The 25,022-nt window shown below is 38.7% G+C and overlaps 1 protein-coding gene across 22 annotated transcripts in view; it reads left to right on the forward strand.

Moving 5' to 3' along the window:
* The window catches only part of SLC4A4 (solute carrier family 4 member 4), a 350,242-nt gene that overhangs the window by 185,557 nt on the left and 139,663 nt on the right, over positions 1-25,022 (forward strand). For all 22 annotated transcript variants that reach the window (XR_016393316.1, XR_016393317.1, XM_089912009.1 and 19 more), the window contains one exon: positions 14,846-14,922. Coding sequence is in view for 20 of the 22 variants with exons in the window: in XM_089912009.1 (XP_089768135.1) it covers positions 14,846-14,922 (77 nt within the window). In the remaining 2 variants the exon portion in view is untranslated. The remainder of the gene's footprint in view (positions 1-14,845; positions 14,923-25,022) is intronic.

Raw genomic sequence — 25,022 nt, forward strand, 5'->3', positions numbered from 1 at the left:
TCTTTTGACTTCTTACCTTGTCAGAAAAGGATATTGGCTTCCCTACCCTTCCTTGGCCCTCTCCTCACCAATTTTACTTTCAGATTTCTGTCACTGGTACTTCTATTTATTGTAAATATTGGTTAGATTTACATCCTTGTTATCTAGAAATACATTCTGTGCTTTATCAGTTGAATCTAAAGTCAGAAATTCATAAATAATATTTATATTATTATGACAATATGAAAATAGTTTAAAGCTGTATCATGGGTTATAATTACATTTTCTGTCTTGTACAGTTTTTTTTTTTTAACCTGGAGTTTTAAATTACATTTTTTTTTTCAAATTACCTATTGTTACTGTATTCCCAAGCTCTTTCAATACCTCAGTGGCACTAATAAACCCTGTAGATACTTCCTTCTCACAGGTCCCTCCCTCCTTGCTGTCTCCTCTCTACCCTACATTACCCTTCTGCTCCATAAGACACCATTGCCCCCAGACCTGCTGCACAGCTGCACTTCTGGCATTTACTTTCATTGCTCTCCTGAGCTGGAGACCATGTATCTCTTTTTCTTCGTTTATTTTTTCATTTTTCCAAATTGCATTTCAAGTGACTTTGTATGAAAGGACATATAAAGGTTGACATTTTTTAGGGTTTTTTTTTTGGCCGAAAGTTTCCTTATTGTTTTTTCACACTTGATTGATAGTTTGGATGAGTATAGTAATGTAGGTTGAAAATAATTTTTCTTCCAGAACTTTGAAAGCGTAATTCCATTCTCTTATTCTGTTTTGTGTTGATTAAGAGAATTCCAAAGTGCAATTCTTATTGCTTTTCTCTCTAGATAGGAAATTTTAGGGTAGTCTCTTCGTTCCTGGTGTTGTGAAGTGTTGCAATGATTCATTTACATACAGGGCTGGATTTTGTATGTGGTTTGTTTTGTTTATTTTTCCCTAGGCAGCCTTGTGATTTGAAGAACTAGGTCCTTTATTAACTCGTAGGATATTCTGTTTAATAATATTCTGTTTTTCATTTTCCTTCTTCTGGCTTAGTAGAACTCTTAATAGCCCTCCTAATTGGCCTTCTGGATTGATCCTTCGTACCTCTGATCTTTTATATCATATTTTTTGGATCTTTTCCCCCTCGACCATTACTTCTTTGGAAGATTTGCTTGATTTTATTTTCTAACCCATGTATATATACATATGTTGCAATCATATATAGTCTTTAAAAGTATAACTCTAAAGCATTTTCCTTGTTCTGTTTTTCTTAACATCCTATCCATGTTTTATGGATATAATATCTTCTCAAATTTCTCACAAACCAGTAAGAATTTTTATTTAAATGTTCTAAATTGTAATTCTTTTACTGAAGTTGTGGTGTTTTGGTTTTGTGTGGGTGTGTGTGTTTTAGTCTTGGGCTTCCTCTCTTAAACGTCTGATGATTCTCAATTGTCCATTTGTATTTAAGTAAGAGGATTTGTTTTAGAGTGAGCAGGAAATGTCATCCTGAGGTGTCCCCTAAATTCTAGAATTCAGAAGACTTTGCTGTGAGGTGCAAACTCCTGCACTGATTGCCCGGTCTTTTCTGAATCTCTCTGCAGCAGAGAGCCCTGTGGTGCCTCAGCTGCGGGGTGTGCTGCCCACTGGGGTCGTAGTAAACTTTTGGCGTATTGACTTTCCAAGAACTCATCCCTTTCCGCTTGCATCTTACTTGGGCCTCCATTGTACTTGGTCTCTTCCAGTGTGGCACGTCTTCAGGGTTTTGCATGGAAGACCCCTTTTTTGACTCCATGCCTTTCTGTGTGTATTTTACACTGCCATTTCTATATAGTGCAAATAGTATCAGGGTCTAATACTCTTATCTGTTCTTTTTCTTCTAGAAAATTTTTGAAGTCTCTGTTGTTCTTCTACCAGTTCTTTTAATTGATATGGTTTTATACTTTTTGGTTTTCACTACTTTTTAACCTATTATTTTAAAAGTATCTAGGAAGGGAGAGGGATAAACTCATTTGCCAAGTTATATACTTAGCTGAACTGGTAGCCTTCTTAAATTGTTTTAAATTTAGACACTTCATCAATTCAGAGAATTTCTCCATTAATCTGACTTAGTGAAATTTTACTATATTTTGGATCAGGTATTAACATATAGATTCAAGAGAGTAGGCCCAAATTAGGAAATCAGACACTGGTACCTGTGCTTGGAATGATGTGGCTGTGGGGACCTATTGAAATTCCTCAACTTGGCCTAAGGGCATTTAGTAAAATCACTTTGGTTCAATGCCTTTTTGGAATGAAGGCAGTGAGATGTTTGTTTCATTCTGTCATAATCTTCCATCAGTCTTTCTCACTTACCCTTTTACTGACTAGCATAGTCTTGCGATGGCATTGTTCTTTTCTTTTTCTATTTTCATGAGATAAGGTCACAAATTATTTTATATACTTCCACCTATATTCTTTAGAGAGAATAACTTTTGGTTCATAGTATTATATTGTGCGTGTGTGCGTGCACACATGCACAGGTGACACAAAAAGAGTTACAAATACTGTATGTGATCACAAGGACCACAGATTCCCTGAAGTCCTTTATGGGGACTTTCCTATTTTAATAAATTTTCTAGTCCTTGTTTGTTTCTGAACTTTTTTCCTCAGCTGAGTAGAGATTTTTAAAATGTTATGTGTATGTGTATGTGTGTGTTGTGTGTGCACAGAAAGGGAATGAAATGCCTTTAAAAAATTAAACTCCTATTTTAGATCATAATAAAAATTAAATATCATGTGCAATATTATTAGAATGGGAGTCAATAGGGTTAGAGCATTTTGCTTTTGCTGGTTGAAATTTGAAAAGACTTATAAGAGATGAATGTTGCGTATTTGACATTGAGATGTCTAAGACCTAACATTGAATCTTGGGAAAAGTCCACAGAGTAGTTCAGAAAATTCAAAAACAGGAGAGAATAGGATCAAGGAAGTTGAGGATGGGTAGATTACAAAGGGCCATGTGCACAGCAGAGGTCTCAAAATAATAGAGAATGGTCTTTAAGAAAGAGAATAGTCTTTGTGTTTGCTCTGCTCTGGCCTCTGCACACTTCCAGCTCTCTCTATAAGGATGTCTTCTCCATCATCCTTACCCCGTATATTAGGGATGACTTCAGCTTTTGATTAGAGCTTGACCCAACTACTTTGATAGTTATCTGGATCTTTTGATGTATTCTTCCTTTCTCCAAATTTGCTTTACTTTCCAAGCTGATCACTTTCTTTGAGTTATTTCTGTTCCCCCAGACTTTTCTCTTCCCAAGCCTCTCCTTTCCTTTCAGTGAGGTCCTGACACCTTCTCGTATTTCTCCTCTCATTTTCATCTGATTCTTCTTGCACACGGGGTTTCCTATTCTCTCTTTCATTGCTTCTTACCTCTGTTCCCACTGCTGACTGACTGACAGGCTGTTAGCCAGTTTGGCAGGGCCTTTCCATTCTGTTAGTTCTGGGCCAGCTACAAACTTCTTCCTTATTTACTCTAAGGCTTTCCAAGTCTAAAGTTTCTTGGAGTGTGCACACAGCATCTCCCTCCATAGGAAATAGAGTTTGAACAGTAGTGTTTATAGTAGTAACTCCAAATGGAAGTAAAATGATACCCAGTTGCTATTATTCATTCATTCACAAATATTTATTAAGTGCCACTAGTGCCAGGCTCTGAGGCTATAACTGTGAGCAACACAAACCAAGGGCCTTGGCTCTGGACTCTTGGAGTTTATATTATATTAAATTATGAACAAACAAACAATAGAAAGCCTCTAAATAAAACAAAATAATTAAAAATTGTACAAGCAAAACTATCCAAACTGATTTTCTGTTAGTTATGAAGTTCTTTCAAAGAGCTCTTTCTGGTAATATTTTAAACTTTCCTTAGTCTAATACTTATATATATATGTGTATATATATATATATATATATATATATATATATATATGTATTTTTTTTTGTGGTATGCAGGCCTCTCACTGCTGTGGCCTCTCCCGTTGCGGAGCACAGGCTCCGGACGCACAGGCTCAGCGGCCATGGCTCCCGGGCCCAGCCGCTCCGCGGCATGTGGGATCCTTCCGGACTGGGGCACGAACCTGTGTCCCCTGCATCCGCAGGCGGACTCTCAACCACTGCACCATCAGGGAAGCCCCCTAATATTTATATTTTAAATATTTCTGTATTTTATTTAGAGGTGGGCAATGACACTGGGTTGGAGGTCTTGATGACATGCTTATTTTTAAATTATTTTTGGTGGGGACAGCTCTTGATGGTCTGTTGCTATGGAAGACTAGGAAACTGATCTGACAAAACGCAAGCTTATCCCAGCCATTCCTTCTAGACTTTCTCAGTCAAACTCACTGTGAGTATCCCAAGTGATTTATTCTCCTTGTCGCATTATATTCCTGTTTTTCGTGGTTGAAATTGGAAGAAATTGCAGTTGGAGTACCTTGAAAGGTAGAAAACTAATATGGAAATGGAGAATTGGCTGTATGTACATTGTGGAATTTTACAGACACCTTGGCTATGACTATGAATTAGGACATTCAGAAGCATGTGGCATTATTGCTTTTATAATTACTTTGCTATTGCTTTTAGCACCCTTTCTTCTTTGTCACAGAGCTGTGGTTTGGGGCTACTATTTAATCACTCTGGCAAGCAGATTAGCTGAGTTCAATCTTTTTCTCCTTTTCTTTATGAAAATGAAAAAGTAAAGATATGCAAACTCCATCTTTGGGAACAGCTAAATTGGAAACCAAGAACATTTCTGCCTTAAACATCCTTGGTGGTTTTATATTGCATGTAATTGGCATGGAAATAGAATATATTCTTTGCGGTTATACATTATATTTTCTTTTCATTAGAAATGATGATGTTTGTATGTTTATTTATGTAAATAACAGAGAGAGACCCCCCCCCGCCCAGAGGTAGTGGGATTGGTATTATGAAATACAGATTGAAATTACAATTTTACCACTTGCTGTGTGATCATGAACTTAACCTCCTTGAAGTTCATTTTATGTATAAAGTGGTAATAATAATACTAATCTTAAAGTGTTTATGTGAGCATTAAGTAAGATAATGTAAGTTAACGTACTTATACTCAAAAAGATGAGTTGACCCTTAATCTTAGGTATACACATTTTCTAGTAGATTTGTTATGTCAACAAAGGGGGAAAAGAGTATCAGTGAGTCAGCGGGGGTACAGAGAATATATTGTATAGGCTCATTATAAGGGTATGAGATGGGGGGGTCAGTTTATGTGCATTGCATGGCATACATGTTAACATTTTTACCCAATATGTACACATACAAGTATCATCACCTTTCTATGCTGTACATTCTCCTTACTCCTTTTTATTGTATATAATAGATACAATTGCAAAGGACTTTATGAATTGCTACATGTGTGCTAAAGAATAGCAGTGATTTTCAAACTTAGTACAGAATGCAATTAATGTTTATAGAAGACAGTATGTACCTGCCAAATGGGTACTTTGAAAATGAAATTGTTTTTGATTGTGTGAAACTGCTTGAAAATGTACTTCTCAAAATCTTTCTTTTTCTTATGGCCCAAATACAGTGATATAGAAATTAATTATGATTATACACTCGAGGCTGGTTCTTCTTCTTTTTCTTCTTTTTATAAGAATAAAATTTAAAGAAACAAAGTTTTGAGATTGGTTCAGAATGGTGGAGTAGAAGGACGTGCTCTCACTCCCTCTTGTGAGAGCACTGGAATCACAACTAACTGCTGAACAATCATCGACAGGAAGACACTGGAACTCCCCAAAAAAGATACTCCACATCCAAAGACAAAGGAGAAGCCACAATGAGACGGTAGGAGGGGCGCAATCACAATAAAATCAAATCCCATAACCGCTGGGTGGGTGACTCACAAACTGGAGAACACTTATACCACAGAAGTCCACCCACTGGAGTGGAGGTTCTGAGCCCCACGTCAGGCTTCCCAACCTGGGGGTCCAGCAACGGGAGGAGGAATTCCCAGAGAATCAGACTTTGAAGGCTAGCAGGATTTGATTGCAGGACTTTGACAGGACAGGGGAAACAGAGACTCCACTCTTGGAAGGCACACACAAAGTAGTGTGTGCATCAGGACCAAGGGGGAGGAGCAGTGACCCCATGGGAGACTGAACCAGACGTACCTGCTAGTGTTGGAGGGTTTCCTGCAGAGGCGGGGGTGTGGCTGTGTCTCACTGTGAGAACAAGGACATTGGCAGTAAAAGTTCTGGGAAGTACTCCTCGGTGTGAGCCCTCCCAAAGTCCACCATTAGCCCCACCAAAGAGCTCAGGCAGGCTCCAGTGTTGGGTCACTTCAGGCCAAACAACCAACAGGGAGGGAACCCAGCCCCACCCATCAGCAGACAAGCAGATTAAAGTTTTACTGAGCTCTGCTCACCAGAGCAACACCCAGCTCTACCCACCACCAGTCCCTCCCATCAGGAAACTTGCACAAGCCTCTTCCATAGACTCATCCACCAGAGGGCAGACAGCAGAAGCAAGAAGAACAACAATCCTGCAGCCTGTGGAACAAAAACCACATTCACAGAAAGATAGACAAGATGAAAAGGCAGAGGGCTATGTACCAGATGAAGGAACAAGATAAACCCCCCAGAAAAACAAATAAATGAAGTGGAGATAGGAAACCTTCCAGAAAAAGAATTCAGAATAATGATAGTGAAGATGATCCTGAACCTCGGAAAACGAATGGAGGCAAAGACTGAGAAGATGCAAGAAATGTTTAAGAAAGACCTAGAAGAATTAAAGAACAAACAAACAGAGGTGAACAATACAATAATTTAAATGAAAACTACACTAGAAGGAATCAATAGCAGAATAACTGAGGCAGAAGAACGGGTAAGTGACCTTGAAGACAGAATGGTGGAATTCACTGCTGTGGAACAGAATAAAGAAAAAAGAATGAAAAGAAATGAAGACAGCCTAAGAGACCTCTGGGACAACATTGAACGCAACAACATTCGCATTATAGGGGTCGCAGAAGGAGGACAGAGAGAGAAAGGACCCGAGAAAATATCTGAAGAGATTACAGTTGAAAATTTCTGTAACATGGGAAAGGAAATAGCCACCCAAGTCCAGGAAGCGCAGAGAGTCCCATACAGGATAAACCCAAGGAGAAACACACTGAGATACATAGTAACCAAATTGGCAAAAATCAAAGACAAAGAAAAATTATTGAAAGCAGCAAGGGAAAAATGACTAATAACATACAAAGGACCTCTCATAAGGTTAACAGCGGATTTCTCAGCAGAAACTCTACAAGCCAGAAGGGAGTGGCATGACATATTTAAAGTGATGAAAGGGAAGAACCTACAACCAAGATTACTCTACCTAGCAAGGATCTCATTCAGATTCGATGGAGAAATCAAAAGCTTTACAGACAAGCAAAGGCTAAGAGAATTCAGCACCACCAAAACAGCTCTACAACAAATGCTAAAGAAACTTCTCTAAGTGGAATACACAAGAGAAGAAAAGGACCTACAAAAAAAACCCCAAAACATTTAAGAAAATGGTAATCAGAACAAACATATCGATAATTACCTTAAATGTGAATGGATTAAATGCTCCAACCAAAAGACACAGGCTTGCTAAATGGATACAAAAGAGGACCCATATATATGCTGTCTACAAGAGACCCACTTCAGACCTAGGGACACATACAGACTGAAAGTGAGGGCTTGGAAAAAGATATTCCATGCAAATGGAAATCAAAAGGAAGCTGGAGTAGCAATACTCATATCAGATAAAATAGACTTTAAAATAAAGAATGTTACAAGAGACAAGGAAGGACACTACATAATGATCAAGGGATAAATCCAGGAAGAAGATATAACAATTATAAAGATATATGCACCCAACATAGGAGCACCTCAATACATAAGGCAACTGCTAACAGCTCTAAAAGAGGAAGTCAACAGTAACGCAATAATAGTGGGGGACTTTAACAGCTCACTTACACCAATGGACAGATCATCCAAACAGAAAATTAATAAGGAAACACAAGCTTTAAATGACACAATAGACCAGAGAGATTTAATTAATATTTATAGGACATTCCATCCAAAAACAGCAGATTACACTTTCTTCTCAAGTGCACATGGAACATTCTCCAGGATAGACCACATCTTGGGTCACAAATCAAGCCTCAGTAAATTTAAGAAAATTGAAATTATATCAAGCATCTTTTCTGTACACAATGCTATGAGGTTAGAAATCAGTTACAAGGAAAAAAACCTAAAAAACACAAACACATGGAGGCTAAACAATACGTTATTAAATAACCAAGAGATCACTGAAGAAATCAAAGAGGAAATAAAAAAATACCTAGAGACAAATGACAATGAAAACTCGATGATCCAAAACCTGTGGGATGCAGCAAAAGCAGTTCTAAGAGAGAAGTTTATAGCAATACAATCCGACCTCAACAACAAACAAACAGTTCAAATAAACAATCTAACCTTACACCTAAAGGAACTAGAGAAAGAAGAACAAACAAAACCCAAAGTTAGTAGAAGGAAAGAAATCATAAAGATCAGAGCAGAAATAAATGAAATAGAAACAAAGAAATTAGGAGCAAAGATCAGTAAAACTAAAAGCTGGTTCTTTGAGAAGATAAGCAAAATTGATAAACCATTAGCCAGCCTCATCAAGAAAAAGAGGGATAGGACTCAAATCAATAAAAAATGAAAAACGAGAAGTTACAACAGACACCGCAGAAATACAAAGCATCCTAAGAGACTACTACAAGCAACTCTATACCAATAAAATGGACAACCTGAAAGAAATGGACAAATTCTTAGAAAGGTATAACCTTCCAAGACTGAACCAGGAAGAAAGAGAAAATATGAAAAGACCAATCACAAGTACTGAAATTGAAACTGTGATTAAAAATCTTCCAACAAACAAACGTCCAGGACCAGATGACTTCACAGGTGAATTCTATCAAACATTTAGAGAAGAGCTAACACCCATCCTTCTCAAACTCTTCCAAAAAATTACAGAGGAAGGAACACTCCCAAACTCATTCTGTGTGGCCACCATCACCCTGATACCAAAACCAGACAAAGATACTACAAAAAAAGAAAATTACAAACCAATATCACTTATGAATATAGATGCAAAAATCCTCTACAAAATACTAGCAAACAGAATCCAACAGCACATTAAAAGGATCATACAGCATGATCAAGTGGGATTTATCCCAGGGATGCAGGGATTCTTCAGTATATGCAAATCAGTCAATGTGATACATCATATTAACAAATTGAAGAATAAAAACCATATGATCATCTCAATAGATACAGAAAAAGCTTTTGACAAAACTCAATACCCATTCATGGTAAGAACTTTCCAGAAAGTGGGCATAGGGGGAACCTACCTCAACATAATAAAGGCCATATACGACAAACCCACAACAAACATCATTCTCAATGGTGAAAAACTGAAAGCATTTCCTCTAAGATCAGGAACAAGACAAGGATGTCCACTCTCACCACTCTTATTCAACATAGTTTTGGAAGTCCTAGCCATGGCAATCAGAGAAGAAAAAGAAATAAAAGGAATACAAATTGGAAAAGAAGAAGTAAAACTGTCACTGTTTGCAGATGACATGATACTATTCATAGAGAATCCTAAAGATGCCACCAGAAAACTACTAGAGCTAATCAATGAATTTGGTAAAGTAGCAGGATACAAAATTAATGCACAGAAATCTCTTGCATTCCTATACACTAATGATGAAAAATCTGAAAGAGAAATTAAGGAAACACTCCCATTTACCATTGCAACAAAAAGAATAACATACCTAGGAATAAACCTATCTAGGGAGACAAAAGACCTGTATGCAGAAAACTGTAAGACACTAATGAAAGAAATTAAAGATGATACAAACAGTTGGAGAGATATACCATGTTCTTGGATTGGAAGAATCAATATTGTGAAAATGACTCTACTACCCAAAGCAATCTACAGATTCCCTGCAATCCCTATCAAATTACCAGTGGCATTTTTTACAGAACTAGAACAAAAAATCTTAAAATTTGTGTGGAGACACAAAAGACCCCGAATAGCCAAAGCAGTCGTGAGAGAAAAAAACGGAGCTGGAGGAATCAGACTCCCTGACTTCAGGCTATACTACAAAGCTACAGTAATCAAGACAATATGGTACTGGCACAAAAACAAATATAGATCAGTGGCACAGGATAGAAAGCTCAGAGATAAACCCATGCACCTATGGTGAACTAATCTATGACAAAGGAGGCAAGGATATACAATGGAGAAAAGACAGTGTCTTCAATAAGTGGTGCTGTGAAAACTGGACAGCTCCATGTAAAAGAATGAAATTAGAACACTCCCTAACACCATACACAAAAATAAACTCAAAATGATTAAAGACCTAAATGTAAGACCAGACACTGTATAACTCTTAGAGGAAAACATAGGAAGAACACTGTTTGACATAAATCACAGCAAGATCTTTTTGGATCCACCTCCTAGAGTAATGGAAATAAAAAGAAAAATAAACAAATGGGACCTAATGAAACTTAAAAGCTTTTGCACGGCAAAGGAAACAAGACGAAAAGGCAACCCTCAGAATGGGAGAAAATATTTACAAATGAATCAAGGGACAAAGGATTAATCTCCAAAATATATAAACAGCTCATGCAGCTCAATATTAAAAAAACAAACAACCCGATCCAAAAATGGGCAGAAGACCTAAATAGACATTTCTCCAAAGAATACATACAGATGGCCAGGAAGCCCATGAAAAGCTGCTCAACATCACTAATTATTAGAGAAATGCAAATCAAAACTACAATGAAGTATCACCTCATACCAGTTAGAATGGGCATCATCAGAAAATCTACAAACAAGTGCTGGAGAGGGTGTGGAGAAGAGGGAACCCTCTTGCACTGTTGGTGGGAATGTAAATTGATACAGCCACTATGGAGAACAGTATGGAGGTTCCTTAAAAAACTAAAAATAGAATTGCCATATGACTCAGCAGTCCCACTACTGGGCATGTACCCAGAGAAAACCGTAATTCAAAAAGACACATGCACCCAAATATTCATTGCAGCACTATTTACAATAGCCAGGTCATGGAAGCAACCTCAGTGCCCATCGACAAATGAATGGGTAAAGAAGATGTGGTACATATATACAATGGAATATTACTCAGCCATAAAAAGGAATGAAATTGGGTCATTTGTAGAGACATGGATGGATCTGGAGACTGTCATTCAGAGTGAAGTAAATCAGGAAGAGGAAAACAAATATCGTATATTAACGCATATATGTGGAACCTAGAAAAATGATATAGATGAACTGGTTTGCAGGGTAGAAATTGAGACACAGATGTAGAGAACAAGCGTATGGACACCAAGGGGGGAAAGCCATGGTGGGGTGGGGTTGGTGGTGTGATGAATTGGGAGATTGGGATTGACATATATACACTGATGTGTATAAAATGGATGACTAATAAGAACCTGCTGCATAAAAAAATAAATAAAATTCAACAATAATAAATAAACAAAGTTCCTTTGCACCGAGACCAGTTATGAGATGTTCATTCACCCTGGATATTAGATAGAAAAGGCCTATTAGTGGTAGCTTTGAGTAGGTGAATCATCACTTGCACAATAAGTAGTATGGTTTGGGGTAGGCTTGTATTTCACCTTTTTGTTACAAGGTGACATTTGCCTCTGCTACCCCCACTCACTCAAGATTGCAGTATAATGAGTTCACATCATAGGCCAAAACTCTAGAAAGCACTGACTTATCCTGACAATGTGTCTTGTTGACTGTTAGGTGCAAAATATCCACAGTAGAACATTGTTAGGGTCCTGTTGTGTAAGTTTCCCAGGCTTGCTAAAGTGCCACACGGAAATTTCTGATTCCCAGATATAATCTGGTTTGTAATATCTTGTCCTTGTCTTCTTTGATCTGGGTGATATGTTTCTGGAAAAGTCTGATTAAGCAGTGAGTTCTGTTAACAAAGTTATTTATTTGACTGTGTAGGCGAGGATTTAGAGGAAGGGCCATGTATGATCTTTTTGTGTGTGTTTATGTGGCAAGGGTGCTAACTTAATGATTTGCTTGAGATATGATAGTTTGGAGCAGTGGCTTGGAGGAGGACAAGTTTATCAGAGCTACCTCTCTTGCTACATCAAGTTATATGTTTCTTTCAATTCAGTTCTGACCTGGACACAGCCTCCGGTTAAGATAACTGATTGATTTAGAGCAGTGGTTCTCCAACTTTAGCTTGCTTCAAAATCATTTCAAAGGTTTGTTAAAACCCACCTTGCTAGACCCCTTGCCCAGAGTTTGATATAGTTGGTCTGTGGTGAGTTCCAAGAATTTACCTTTCTAACACATGCTCAGGTGATGCTGATACTGGTGGTCTGGGAACCACACTTTGGCCACCACTGATTTAGAACATTGGGAAGCTTTTGTCCCTGGTTCAGGGTGTTGCAGGGTAGGGGTGGAGAGTTTGATAGGGAGGGAGATGGGAAAAGATGCAAGAATGCGGATCATCTTGCTTAAGGTTTATCTAAAAGTGTTGACTTCTGAATTCTTTCAGTGTAGTACAAAGTTAAACATCAGTGAAGCTGTTAATATTACTTTTATTAATGAGAATCAGATAAGGTTGGGAGGAACAATAGATGTGATTGTTTCTTAACCTTGGCCTCCTCTTCCCCATCTGGTTCGTGCAACTTCCTTATCCCTGTGCCTCCCTACTCCCCCATATAGTACAAATATAGATAGCCATCCTATAACTGTCTTTCAGAAATGAGAGAAATGAGACAGTATATGAGGCTTCTTGGAGAAGTTGTGACATCAGTTAGGATTACCATTATAACGGAAACTTCATTCATTTGGCTTCTACTTATTCATATTTTGCAGCAGTTAGGACAGTGCTTGAGTTGAAATGTACCTTTGTAGTATTTATAAAGAATTTCCAAAGCAAATCAGGGAGTTTAGAATATTGCCCAGGAAATTTAAATTACTTAATGGAAAATTGCTTTCAAATTCATTTCGGTATTGCTGCTTATGTACAGTTGATTTAATAATTAGAAATCAGTCTCATCTATTCATTTACATAAGTTGCTTTTAACTTATGATTAAGGATTTGCTAAGACTTCATTGCACTAAGAATATCTAGTTCAGACTTTTATGCAGGTAGAATTTTCACCCATTTAGTCCAAAAGACTAGTTTTATTTTCTAATGTAAAGTATAAAATTGTATGTACTCATCATTTCTTTAGCTTCAAGCCCAGCATTATTTGGAGGCATTCTTGTTTGGGCCTGGTGTCTTGGTCTCTTTTGTATTGAGTGGACACTAGAAACCTAGTACGCGGTTCAGAGAAGAAAATGTGGCTTTCAAAGAGCTTCTTTTAATTTTGCTCATAAAGCAGTTTTTCACATGTTACTTTCCTTTGAAGAATGCCCTGTGCTCAGATTTTCCTAGAATAAAACATCCTACCAGGTAAAGTGTTTAAGAGATCTAGGCCATGCTTACTCAATGAAATGCAGCAGAGTAGCAAATATCCTGTTTTGCCAACTCAAGAAAATTGATCTAGTAGTTAAAGACAATTATATTATTTAAAGAGCTGCTGTTATATAGACGTTAAATTATTAGTGGGTAGATTTGAGTCTTTTGCAAAATTATGTGTAGAAGGTTTGGTCTGAAGGAATGGAAATCTGTAATCTAAAGAATTATGTGGAAGTAAATGTGAAGCTGTGTTCGAACCTTGATGCTTGTTTTTCAACCCTTGTCCTCTTGGTGTGAAGACCAGCCTGAGTCAGATCACAGGGGATTAAATGGTGAACCCATTACTCAGCACCCTGCAGGGGGGGGCGGTTAAACACCCTGGCTTTGAAGAATTACTCTTTTGCTTAGTAAGCCTGGAAATTTCAGGTTCACCTGCAGAATGAAAGCTCAGTATTTTGTTGATTAACCAGTCTATTTGAAAATGGTCTATCCCTCTTCTAGATGTCCCTCCTCTCTGTTCTCATATAACCATGTCTGAAGTCACTGGCTGGATTGCCAATGGATTTTACCTACGGCAGCTTTACAGCCGGGGAGCTTGGTTCCCATGGAGTATTCCTGATGAAATCCATCGCTTGACTTTAATAAGAAGTTAGACGTGTTAAGGGGAAGAAGGGATACACTTATTTTAGTCTGGCAAATGGGATTGCAGGAAATAAGGGGAGCTGTGATAACACTGCTTTGAGGCAAAGAATGGGAATTCTGGATCAGATGCCCACTACGGAGAAATATTCTTGATCAAAGTGTTAGGCAGAGAATGGAGTGCAGATGGCTTTTTGGGTTGATCCGAGCAACTGGTGCCCTAGGAAGGACTGCAGAGGCTGGGGGAGAGGAGGTCCAGGCCTTTTTTTCCCCTGGCGCTGGCTCTACTGAGATGAGGAAAAAGCCCATCTCTATAGGCAATAGAAATAGGTAGATTAGGATGTGTGTAAAGGGCCGTAACAAAAGGCAAACCAAAAACAGGAGTGAGTTTATTTTTATGCTTATTGTTTTACACATTTCTTTGAAAGTTTAACTTATCTTGAAATGGAGCCAGAAGACTTAAAGAAAGTATATGGGATTTTATACATATTTCATTTAACCATGTTAGTGCTCTAAACTAACTTTTCAACTCTGGAAACCTGTTCAGGAGAATCCTAATGTAGCTTAAACATCATCACCATTCCCATCGTCATCTACTAGTGGTCATGAAATGTACAGCCAAACTCTTTGTGTTGTTAACAAGAAGTCTTTAATTAGGGTTCACTTCTGTTTTTCCAGGTAGCCCAGCCATGGCCCACAGGAATCTGACTTCTTCCAGTCTGAATGACATCTCTGATAAACCAGAGAAGGACCAGGTAAGCAAAGAATTCTGCTTGTTTGAAATGTAAGACTAAATGTATATCTAGAAGATGCTGGGAGAAGATTAGAAATGATGGTCCTCTAACTTAAAATGAACCAACATGTGTAGATTGTTTTGTTTTGTTTTGTTTTTTTCACTTTCTCTGAGGGAAGGGGAAGCAGTGTGTGAAGGGATTTGAAGTTCAGAAGATAAGAGTCTCTACTCCAGCTCTTATAGATGAATTCACTTGGGCAGTTTAAATCTTGGAGCTACAGTTCTCTTAGCTTTAAAATAGTAATACTAATTCCTACCTCAAGTTTATTGTGGTGGTTAAATAAGATGATTTGTGGAAAAAACTGGTTTGGTAAACTGTAAAGGGCTAGGAAATGCTGGCGGTTGTTAACTTTGAGGGGATATTTCAGGCAAAGGTAATGACAGTCTTGTTAGCTGTATGTTTGTCTATTAAAGCATATAGGAAGTAACCTATTTGAAATGAAAAGTAATTAGGTTTTGAATCTCGATTTGCTTTCTTTTAAAAAGAATATGGTAGAAACTGGTCCATTTTCCTAGTTGGGTGGGTATCTGGGCTTGAAACTAGTAGAAAATGGTGACTGGGTATAATTTTGCACTTTACATTAAAAAATGAAATGAGTTATTTGGACTAATTGGTTGAAAATTCTACCTGAATAAAGAAATCTGAATTATATATTTCTAAGACAATGAAGCCTTGTTTACAACAATGTTCTTCTTTAACTGACAGAGGTTTTTTAGACCTTGGTGAACTCTCAAAAGTGCAGGGAAGGTGAAATTATGTTCTTTCTTGTGAAATGGCTTTTGGATTCTTTCTTCCTTCTCCTTCTAAACAACAGCACCCTAGTAGGGCCTTCATTATCTCAGAACAGATTGCTAGAAAAACCTTGGGAATTAATCCTGTCCCCATTTTCTCCCAATTCAATACACTTTTCATATCATTGCTCTTATATTTCTCCCCTGGATCAAAAGCTTATAATGGCTTATATCAAGTGAAGTTCAGACTATCCGGACTTTTAAGATTCTCTGAAATCTGGTATAATCTTTCTCATCGTAACTTACATGTGTTTCCCAGAAGAGAGACTCTGCTTTGGTTTGGCTTATTTACCTCCACCTCTGCACTGAGATTAATTCTTGACTTTTACAGCTGCGCCCCCCACCTTAAATGCTAATATGGCTAGCTCTCCTCCCTACCATTGGCCTACCTCTTGAAATACTGTGGGAGAAGATCATTTATTTATTTATTGCTTCCTGGAGGCAGTTTACATTCACTTTTATTTTTTATTTTATTTTATTTTTAAAGAAATGTGTTTTTGGTTTTTTTTTGCGTTACGCGAGCCTCTCACTGTTGTGGCCTCTCCCGTTGCGTAGCACAGGCTCCGGACACGCAGGCTCAGTGGCCATGGCTCACGGGCCCAGCCGCTCCACGGCATATGGGATCTTCCCGGACTGGGGCACGAACCCGTGTCCCCTGCATCGGCAGGCGGACTCTCAACCACTGCACCACCAGGGAAACCCTTTTTTAAATTTATTTATTTTTTTAAAATAAATTTTTAAATTTTATTTAATTTTGGCTGCATTGGGTCTTCGTTGCTGCGTGTGGGCTTTCTCTAGTTGCGGCGAGTGGGCGCTACTCTTTGTTGTGGTGCGAGGGCTTCTCATTGCAGTGGCTTCTGAGAAGATCATTTAAGTATTGGATTCATTGGCAGGTTCATACCAGTAGTGAAAGGGAAACCTCAGTCCACTAGGACTTGTTGAGAATTTTCCTCAAAACTATTTTGTACATTTTGGCTCCATACAGCATTTACCAAACGACATTCTGATCGTGAGATTTGCCAGGGGCTTAGATAAGGCAGAGTCAGGAATATCTGGTTGACACTTTTTCAGGAAGGCTTCTTTTACTGGGGACAGTTCTTGTCAGGAGTTTGTCAATTGCCGCTGGTAAATGCTGAGAGAAATTTCTTACCTTCTTGGGTGTCTTCATACCTGAGCATATGCAGAAGAAATTTGATGACTTATGATGTGTATTACATGAGATTTTGATTCCAGTGTTAGAAGAAATAGGTTAGAACATTATGATTTAGGGTGTTGATTTTGCTATTGATAAATGGAATATTTATAAATGGAATGGGGTATTTATAAATGGAATATTTCGTGCCATATTAATAAACAAAGGATGTCACAGTCATCAAGGATTGCAGCTCTCCATCGTGAGCCGGTGAGCCCTGAGGAAACTCAGGGCTGAAAAGAACACCTGCCATCTAGCAGCCAACAGACTCCCTAAGGTGAGTCCTGAGGAAACTCAGGATGTGAAAAAACAGGATCCTGGCCCCAGATAGCTGAGGTGCATATCAAAGGAATGATTTCAGTGAGCTCTGACTCTTGCATCTTCCCATATATAGAAAAGTGCTAAATTCCTTAACTTGAGATGTCTGGTTTTCTTTAATTAACAATAATCTTGTGACGTTCAGACTGCCTGCCCTTTGTCGCAAAACTCTTATATATCCTGGCTCCTCCCCCTGCCTCCTTGGAGCAGTTTCTCAGAGTTATCTGAAACTGCTGTCTCCCGGGCTGCAGTCCTCATTGTGCCCCAGATAAAACTTAACTCGCAACTCTCACATTGTGCATTTTTTAAGTCAACACTATAAAGCCTTTGTGGTCCTTAAAACCAGAATCTCTGATGCCTGTCACCGACATCTCATATTCATCAAGGTTCATGTGAAGATGAAACCAGGAAGATTTGATTCAGGAGGTTTGTTCTTTTTGTTTTCAAAGCCAGAAAATGTAGTTGATGAGTATATCATTATAAGAGCGACTGTCCATCTTCATTTATCTAATACAATAGGCATAGCTCATCCAATGAGCCCTTCAATCCTCCAAAGAGAAAGAAACTCCATTCTTTGCTTCCCACCAAAAAGTTTGAAGAGAAGCTTTGTAATTGACCCATTCATCTCCTCTATAACTAAAGGTAGAGTACAAATTCAAACTAATTATTTCCTGTTTCTATACTTAACAATTTTATTGACTTCAAATACAAAAGCTCCTCTATCATTTTCGGGTGAGAAGAAGAAAATGGGCTTGCTAAGAAGATGAAGCCATGGCAAAAAAAAAACCAAAACACACACACACACACACACACACACACACACACACACACACACAATAAACTGGGGCTTTTCTTTTTTAACCTGTTTTTTTCTCTGTCTGGGTAGGGAAAAAAGGTTGCCAGGCTCAAATTTGTTTTGAAAAAGCTTTTATAATTAATTAGCCAACGTCCTGGAAATGATCTTGGCAGTAGTCAAACTTGTTCTGTATGCTTTTCCAAGTTGGCCCAAGAAACTTCCATCCAACTGGAACTGAAGTTTTCTGATTGATTATTCTGCCTGGATACAATTCGAATAGTTGCGATGGTGCCTCACGACTTCCTGGAGCTGTATAACTTCCCAGTAGCACAAGAAATGGGTTTCATGTTCAGAGATATGAAGAGGAGCAGAATTTCTCTTTCTGACAGCTACATAGTGACAAAATTTGAGGGCATGTTTTTTATAAGATTCTGTTTTGGGAAAACAGAAGAAACAAATCCGTGGACTGCACTTTCTCTCTCTGGCTGTGCCAAGCCTATGTACTTATGATTTCAGTAGCGGCTGCTTTATTGAGAAATAGCTCAAAATAGTTAACAGCAGAAGAAAGAGCATCGCCAAAATTTAGGTGATTCAATGCTTCAACAGTATTCCAACTTGGATGTTATATTTATTAAGCAAAAAAACACCCGGGGAGAAGTAGATTTTTTAGAAAATACATCTGGAGCTCATCTACTTGTAAATGGACATAAATAATCTCCTCTATTTTGTTGCTATGGAGGATATTTTTTTCTTCTCTATCGAGTTATCTTCCCCAATTACCTTAGATTGATTTGTTTTTCTATCACCTTTTATTTCTTTTCTGTGCTTGAAAAAATTTACAACTGCCACGGGTGCTTATCAAATGCAGTGGGTTAGTTCTACTTTTCATGTGAGTATGGAATCAGCTATGAGGATAAGAAAATCTTATTATTTTACCTCATAGCTTTAACTCTTTGGAGGAAATACTGTGCTCAGTGGTACAATGACTTTTTTAAAGGGGCTCTTTTTTCTTTTCAAGGTTATCAATAGGGCTTCCCTGGTGGCACAGTGGTTGAGAGTCCACCTGCCAATGCAGGGGACACGGGTTCGTGCCCCAGTCCGGGAAGATCCCACATGCCGCGGAGCGGCTGGGCCCGTGAGCCATGGCCGCTGAGCCTGCGCGTCCGGAGCCTGTGCTCCGCAACGGGAGACAGTGAGAGGCCCGCGTACTGCAAAAAAAAAAAAAGATTATCAATAATGTAATACCATCTCACAATTATATGACCAACCTTAAGTGAAATTGCAGTCTGTAGACTGTAGTGAATGCAGTAAATGTAGAAATCCCTTGAAGATTCTTAGAGAGACATTTGTGCTTATATAACCTTGTAACTTTTTATCTGGTTGTCACTTCCCTGATACTCGTTATTTAGCCAGCTTATCGGAGAACCTATCCATTGGTGTCCTGGTGGAATTTGGCCTAAGGTTAATTTCTAAAGTGTATGGTAATCATTTTTCATACTATCTGTTGCCTGTTATCTTTAAATATACTTGGTTGTCTCAATATCTATTTTTGAAATCTTGGTCTTTTGTAGAGATAGACCTAAAAATCTAGAAAGAAACATTTTGTGATTGTACGACCTCCTAATCCTTTTCTTACATGTGTGTAATACAGGAGTGAGTCAACTAAATTCAGCTGAGATGACTTTTTCATCGTTTTGATTTTCATCCTGAGGCTCACATACAGCTTCCCTTAGCATTCATAGCTATGTCATATTCACAGTGATGGACGAGTACAATAGCACCTGCTTTTCTTTTTCACGGCTCAGCCAGAAAACCCTCCGATTGGCATTGGTCACCGAGTGGCCTCACTCCATTACTCAGAGAAGACGCAGTGGCAGAGAAAGGCTCGTATTTGCTGAGGTTATGATACTTGCCTTTAGCATCTTTTCAGGGCCTGCTGAAACACTGCTGTGTCAGGAAAGATCCAGATGGAATCACATCTGTGAAAACCTGATAAGAAAGGCATGTTGTTGAGGAGGAGGTTACAGTCGTTAGGTGTCCTTAGTCACTGCAGTATTGGTGACTGCAACTGGTAACTGTGGTTCAGTGGCTACAGCTTTCCTTTGGCCAGGAGTCCTTGATGGGAACTGGTGAAGCCATTGCAGTGGTTATCTGTGGAGCCCCGCTCCAAGGGGGTTAGCTTGCTGCTTAGATGATTAACAAAACTGCCTTGTCCTTCCTTTCCCCTTTGTATAAGAAATTTGACTTTTTGTAGGATCCTCCTCCCCCCACCTTATGCTCTCTCCCATATTCTTTTTTTTTTTTTTTTTTGCGGTACGCAGGCTTCTCACTGTTGTGGCCTCTCCTGTTGCGGAGCGCAGGCTCAGCGGCCATGGCTCACGGGCCCAGCCGCTCCACGGCATGTGGGATCTTCCCGGACCGGGGCACAAGCCCGTGTCCCCTGCATCGGCAGATGGACTCTCAACCACTGTGCCACCAGGGAAGCCCTCCTATATTCTTAAAGAATTCACAACCAATACTTATTAATAGAGTTTGAGAAACACTGATACTCATAGTGATTTCCAAGAACCTGTGTTCTTAGACCTGGGTCTCAGTTGAAATCGATCATTGAGTTTTACCATTTTCATAATGATATACTTCCTGTGAAAGCCATTTATCTGGAACAGAAAACTAGCCTTCATTTAAAAATAGGTTTTGTGTCAGCTTGAAAGTGAAGGGAGATAAACTTATCTCAGGTAGTCTAAGCTCTGTCTAATTTATCTCAGGTAATCTAAGCTCTGTCTTGTGTTTTCAGGTGTTTCAGGAGTCTTTTGTAAAACTTAGAACCATGTAAAATTTAAAACAAGCTGCAACAAATGTTAACTTCTAAATCACCCCATAACTGTAGGCTGCTATGATTTGAATTCATTCATTCATTTAAAGAGTATATTCTGTGCTAGAAAGCGTTCTTGGTGCTAGGGTTCCAGAGGTGAATGAGACAGATAAATCTTTGGACTCAAGGAGCTTCCGTGCTTTGGGGAATAGATAGACAGTAAACAACAAAAACAAGTAAACAAATGAATAGGTTAATTTTACACAATGATAGTTGTTATTTAGAAAATACAGTAGGATAATGTGGAGAGGTACAGGAAAGCTGGTTTAGGTAAGAAGATTAACCAGAGAAGAGACAGTCTGGGGGAAGAGGTTTCTAGGCTGAACAAAAAGCAAGAGTATAGCCTTGAGGCAGGAATAAATAAGGTATATTCATAACAGAGGAAGAAGGAAAAAAAAAACCCAGAGTGGCTGGAGCAGGGGTAGCAGGTACGCAGAGGTACATAAGGCCACGTAACCTTTTCATGCAGGGGACCTTTTTTTTTTTTTTTTGCATGGTACTTGGGCTTCTCACTGTTGTGGCCTCTCCCATTGCGGAGCACAGGCTCCAGACGCGCAGGCTCAGCGGCCGTGGCTCACAGGCCCGGCCGCTTCGCGGCATGTGGGATACTCCCAGACCGGGGCACAAACCCGTGTCCCCTGCATCGGCAGGTGGACTCTCAACCACTGCGCCACCCGGGAAGCCCCAGGGGGACCTTTTAATTTTATTCTATGTTCAGTGAGACACTATTTTAGGAGTTCTACCTGGAGAGTTGTGTGTTGTGATTTACACTGAAAAAAGATCACTGGGGATAGCGTGTGATGAGATGGAGGAATTTGCTAATGTTTTGGATCATCTGGTGTTGTTCCTATAATTAAACATTGGATGAGCACCGCAGTGCATTAAACAGCTCAACAGACCCAATAGCCAATTTCTTAATGTGTTTGACATAGATGTCAAGACCTCATTCCTGTCGGCAAAGGGAGCTCTTCTGTTCCACTGAAGTATTGTAAGAAAGAAAATGAGTTTCCTAGTTAAAATATTTTCCATGCACCATTAGTTAGAATTAATAATTATTTAATTAATATTATTAAAAATTAAAATATTTTAATGCACTAGAAATGGATGTAGGTCACCAAGAGTAGTGAGATTGAGCTTTTGAGTGATTATATCTGTTACCTGCAATTCTCTTTTTGATGTCATGACTCATGAAACCCTCACCAGAGGTCTCTCTAAGGAACAGTGACAAGTGTCTTAGTCCTTATTGTTCCAAAAGGGGCATCGGAATGTGTAGGTGGAGGACAGAGCCGCCCCGTGGGGTCCTGAGCCACACTCTCACCGGTACCTGGGAAAATCGAACTCCAGGAGCACCGCAGGGTGTTCTGTATTCAACATTTAGCATAAGAGATTGCAGGGTTTACATGTCTTAAATGGCATGTCTTATCTAGCATGATTTATGTTTGATGTCACTTTTTTCTCTTTCTAGTATGTAGCAGTCTGCCTGTATCCCAATGCCATAAATATACTTAGAATAGATTGCAGAGAGTAGTAGAATGCCATCAACAATTATCTTTAATAGATGTATGCTCTCATGTCACACGTTACCTACCTCTGGCCAGAACTTCATTTTAAAAAAAAAAACCACTTTTTTCCCCTTAGAAGTGGCAAACCGGAAAGCAGCAGCACCTGTGGTAAACACCCTAAGGGCATGATTAAAAACCTTTATAATAATTCTAACTATAAACATGAACTCATTCTTTACTTTCTGTAGTAACATTTTATTATCTATGACGTTTTTTAAACTTTAGTTTTTTCTGATTCATAATTATACAAAATTGCTGTAAAAATTCAAACAAAGGAAAAATGAATAAAACAGAAAGTGAAAGTTCACAAATTCTCACCCTCAATATAACTACTATTAGCAGGTTGATGTAGTCTTCTAGACTTTTTCTATGCATAAAATGTATATATTTATATAAAATACAAATGGGATCATATTGTTCTGCAACTGGATTTTTAAAAGAACTAACAATACCACAGACATCTACCTTATTTTCCTTGAAGGCTATATGGTATACATGAATCATATTTTATTTAAATGGTCTTCTATTAATAGATAGTTACTTATTTTCATTTCTTTGCAGTTAGACAAACAGGCCTTTAAGAAATGCCCTCATTGTAACTTTTTTTTTTTTTTTTTGCATTCTTTCATGAGTATTTCTGAAGGAGAAATTTTGTAAGTGCAATTGCTGGGTCACCATGTATTGCCAATTACCTCCTCAAAAGATTATATCAATTTGTGTCCTAGGTCTTTTAAACACTTTAATTAATCCTCCTCCACTGCTAGAATACTGTTTGCCAGTCAGATTTGAGTTTCTCCTTTCTGATTCATTCCACTAAAAGCTTAGCAACTCAGTTAACGTGAAAAGAATCACAGTCACTAGCATCTGCCTCCCAGCTCACTTTGGGGGCTTTTTTCAGAAGCTTAAAATATCAAGGCTAAAACTGGGTTTATTCTCCTGGTCTAATTGGATCTCTGAGCTGGCTAATCTGCCTATATTCTGAGGTAAGGAGGTGAAAAGTCCAGTGGTCGTAGACTTGGCCACCTGTATGTTTCTGATTGCTTCTGCTTAAGGAGAGGCTGTTCTCAGCTCTGAGAGAAATCCTTTGGCTTTGTGAGAATTTCCTTGGCAACCAAAAATGGCTTCCTCTTAAGAGCCCTTCTTGGTGGTCAGCATTTGGAACAAAAAGGAAAATCACAAGAAGAGTTGGACAAGTGTTCTCTTTGAAGCACTATCCAGCACATTTGCAGCTTGGCCCTGCATCTCCTTCCTCCCCAGTCCTCCACCCTCAAGAGAATTCTAAGTGAACTTACCTACATACTGTAAAGTTAGTTAAATGAAAAGTTTATACCTTTATTAGGAGCTTTGATGGAGTGTTTCATCTAGGATAATTGATAAAAAGATCAGCGAACCATTAATTACATGTTGGGAGATATTTGCAGATTTTTCTGCTTCCCTACTTCCCTTGCAACAGGGAGTCTCTGCAGAGTAGAGTTACGAAGAGGCCAAGCCATGGGAGGAAGTTTTCCTTGCTCTTCTTCAGAAAGAGAAGGGCTTCCTCCTGTTTCCACGTCACTTGTCTGATTGATCCAGTGGCTAGTTGATTTATTTGCCTCTGTAGAATCTCATGACCTTATCAGTCGCCAGCAGAGCTTACTGATTTCTCCTGTTGTTACCACCAATCGTCTGGTTTCACTCCCTAGAGCTGAACTGAAGTGAAAACAATCATACTTCCGTTTTCTCTGCCACCATGTTAAAATGGTAGCAGTAATTTTTTCTGCAATCCGAAAGCCAGTGGTTAATCATACCCAGTCGACATTACTGCCTATTCAGTGTTCTATGCATGTGCATACAAGAGGCTAGAAACTAACCCAAGTAGTTTTAGAGGACGCCATTGTAAGTTCAGTATTAGCGGCACTGTTGATCATTCAGTGGCTCTGAGAGTATTGAGCCTGTTCTTTTATAAAGAATAAGTAATAATGACTAACATACATTGGACACTTTTTCACACTAGTGCTTTGGTTGGTATTATCAACCGTGTTTTATATATTGGTAAACTTGAGGCACAAAGACATTAAGTAATTTTTTCCAAAGTTAAATAGCATCTAAGTGGTAGAGCTGCTTTCTGGCCCTGGAGCCTGTGCTCTTAATGAGTATGGTGAATTCTGCCTATTTGCATTATGGTCTTTTTTAGGTCCTAATCCCCAGGTGTCCAATTAATAGTTAGGTTAATAATAGTTAGACCTTAGGTTTGTCTTTGAGGCACACATGGTTCTGAATAGGCTAATCTACAGAATTGTTATTAAATAAACCAACAATTAAAAAATTCTTAAGGGTCTTATGGTGACTGGATGTTTCTGCTGCCACAGTGATTAAAAGACTTGGTGAATCAACTGTTTGTTTTGTGTCCATACTCTGAGTGGTATTGGTGGAGGTCAATGAGAAGAGGCTGATATAATAAAAATAAAGCATAAAATATGGTCTCAGATTATGAGTTTATATCTAGCTGGAGAGACCAAATAAACTGTGGTGCTGACAGTAAACTGCAGCA

The sequence above is a fragment of the Delphinapterus leucas genome, chromosome 5 (genome assembly GCF_059928025.1).
Source record: "Delphinapterus leucas isolate spDelLeu-1000000601 "Yukka" chromosome 5, BTC_Dleu_Yukka2, whole genome shotgun sequence".
NCBI classification, from domain to species: domain Eukaryota; kingdom Metazoa; phylum Chordata; class Mammalia; order Artiodactyla; family Monodontidae; genus Delphinapterus; species Delphinapterus leucas.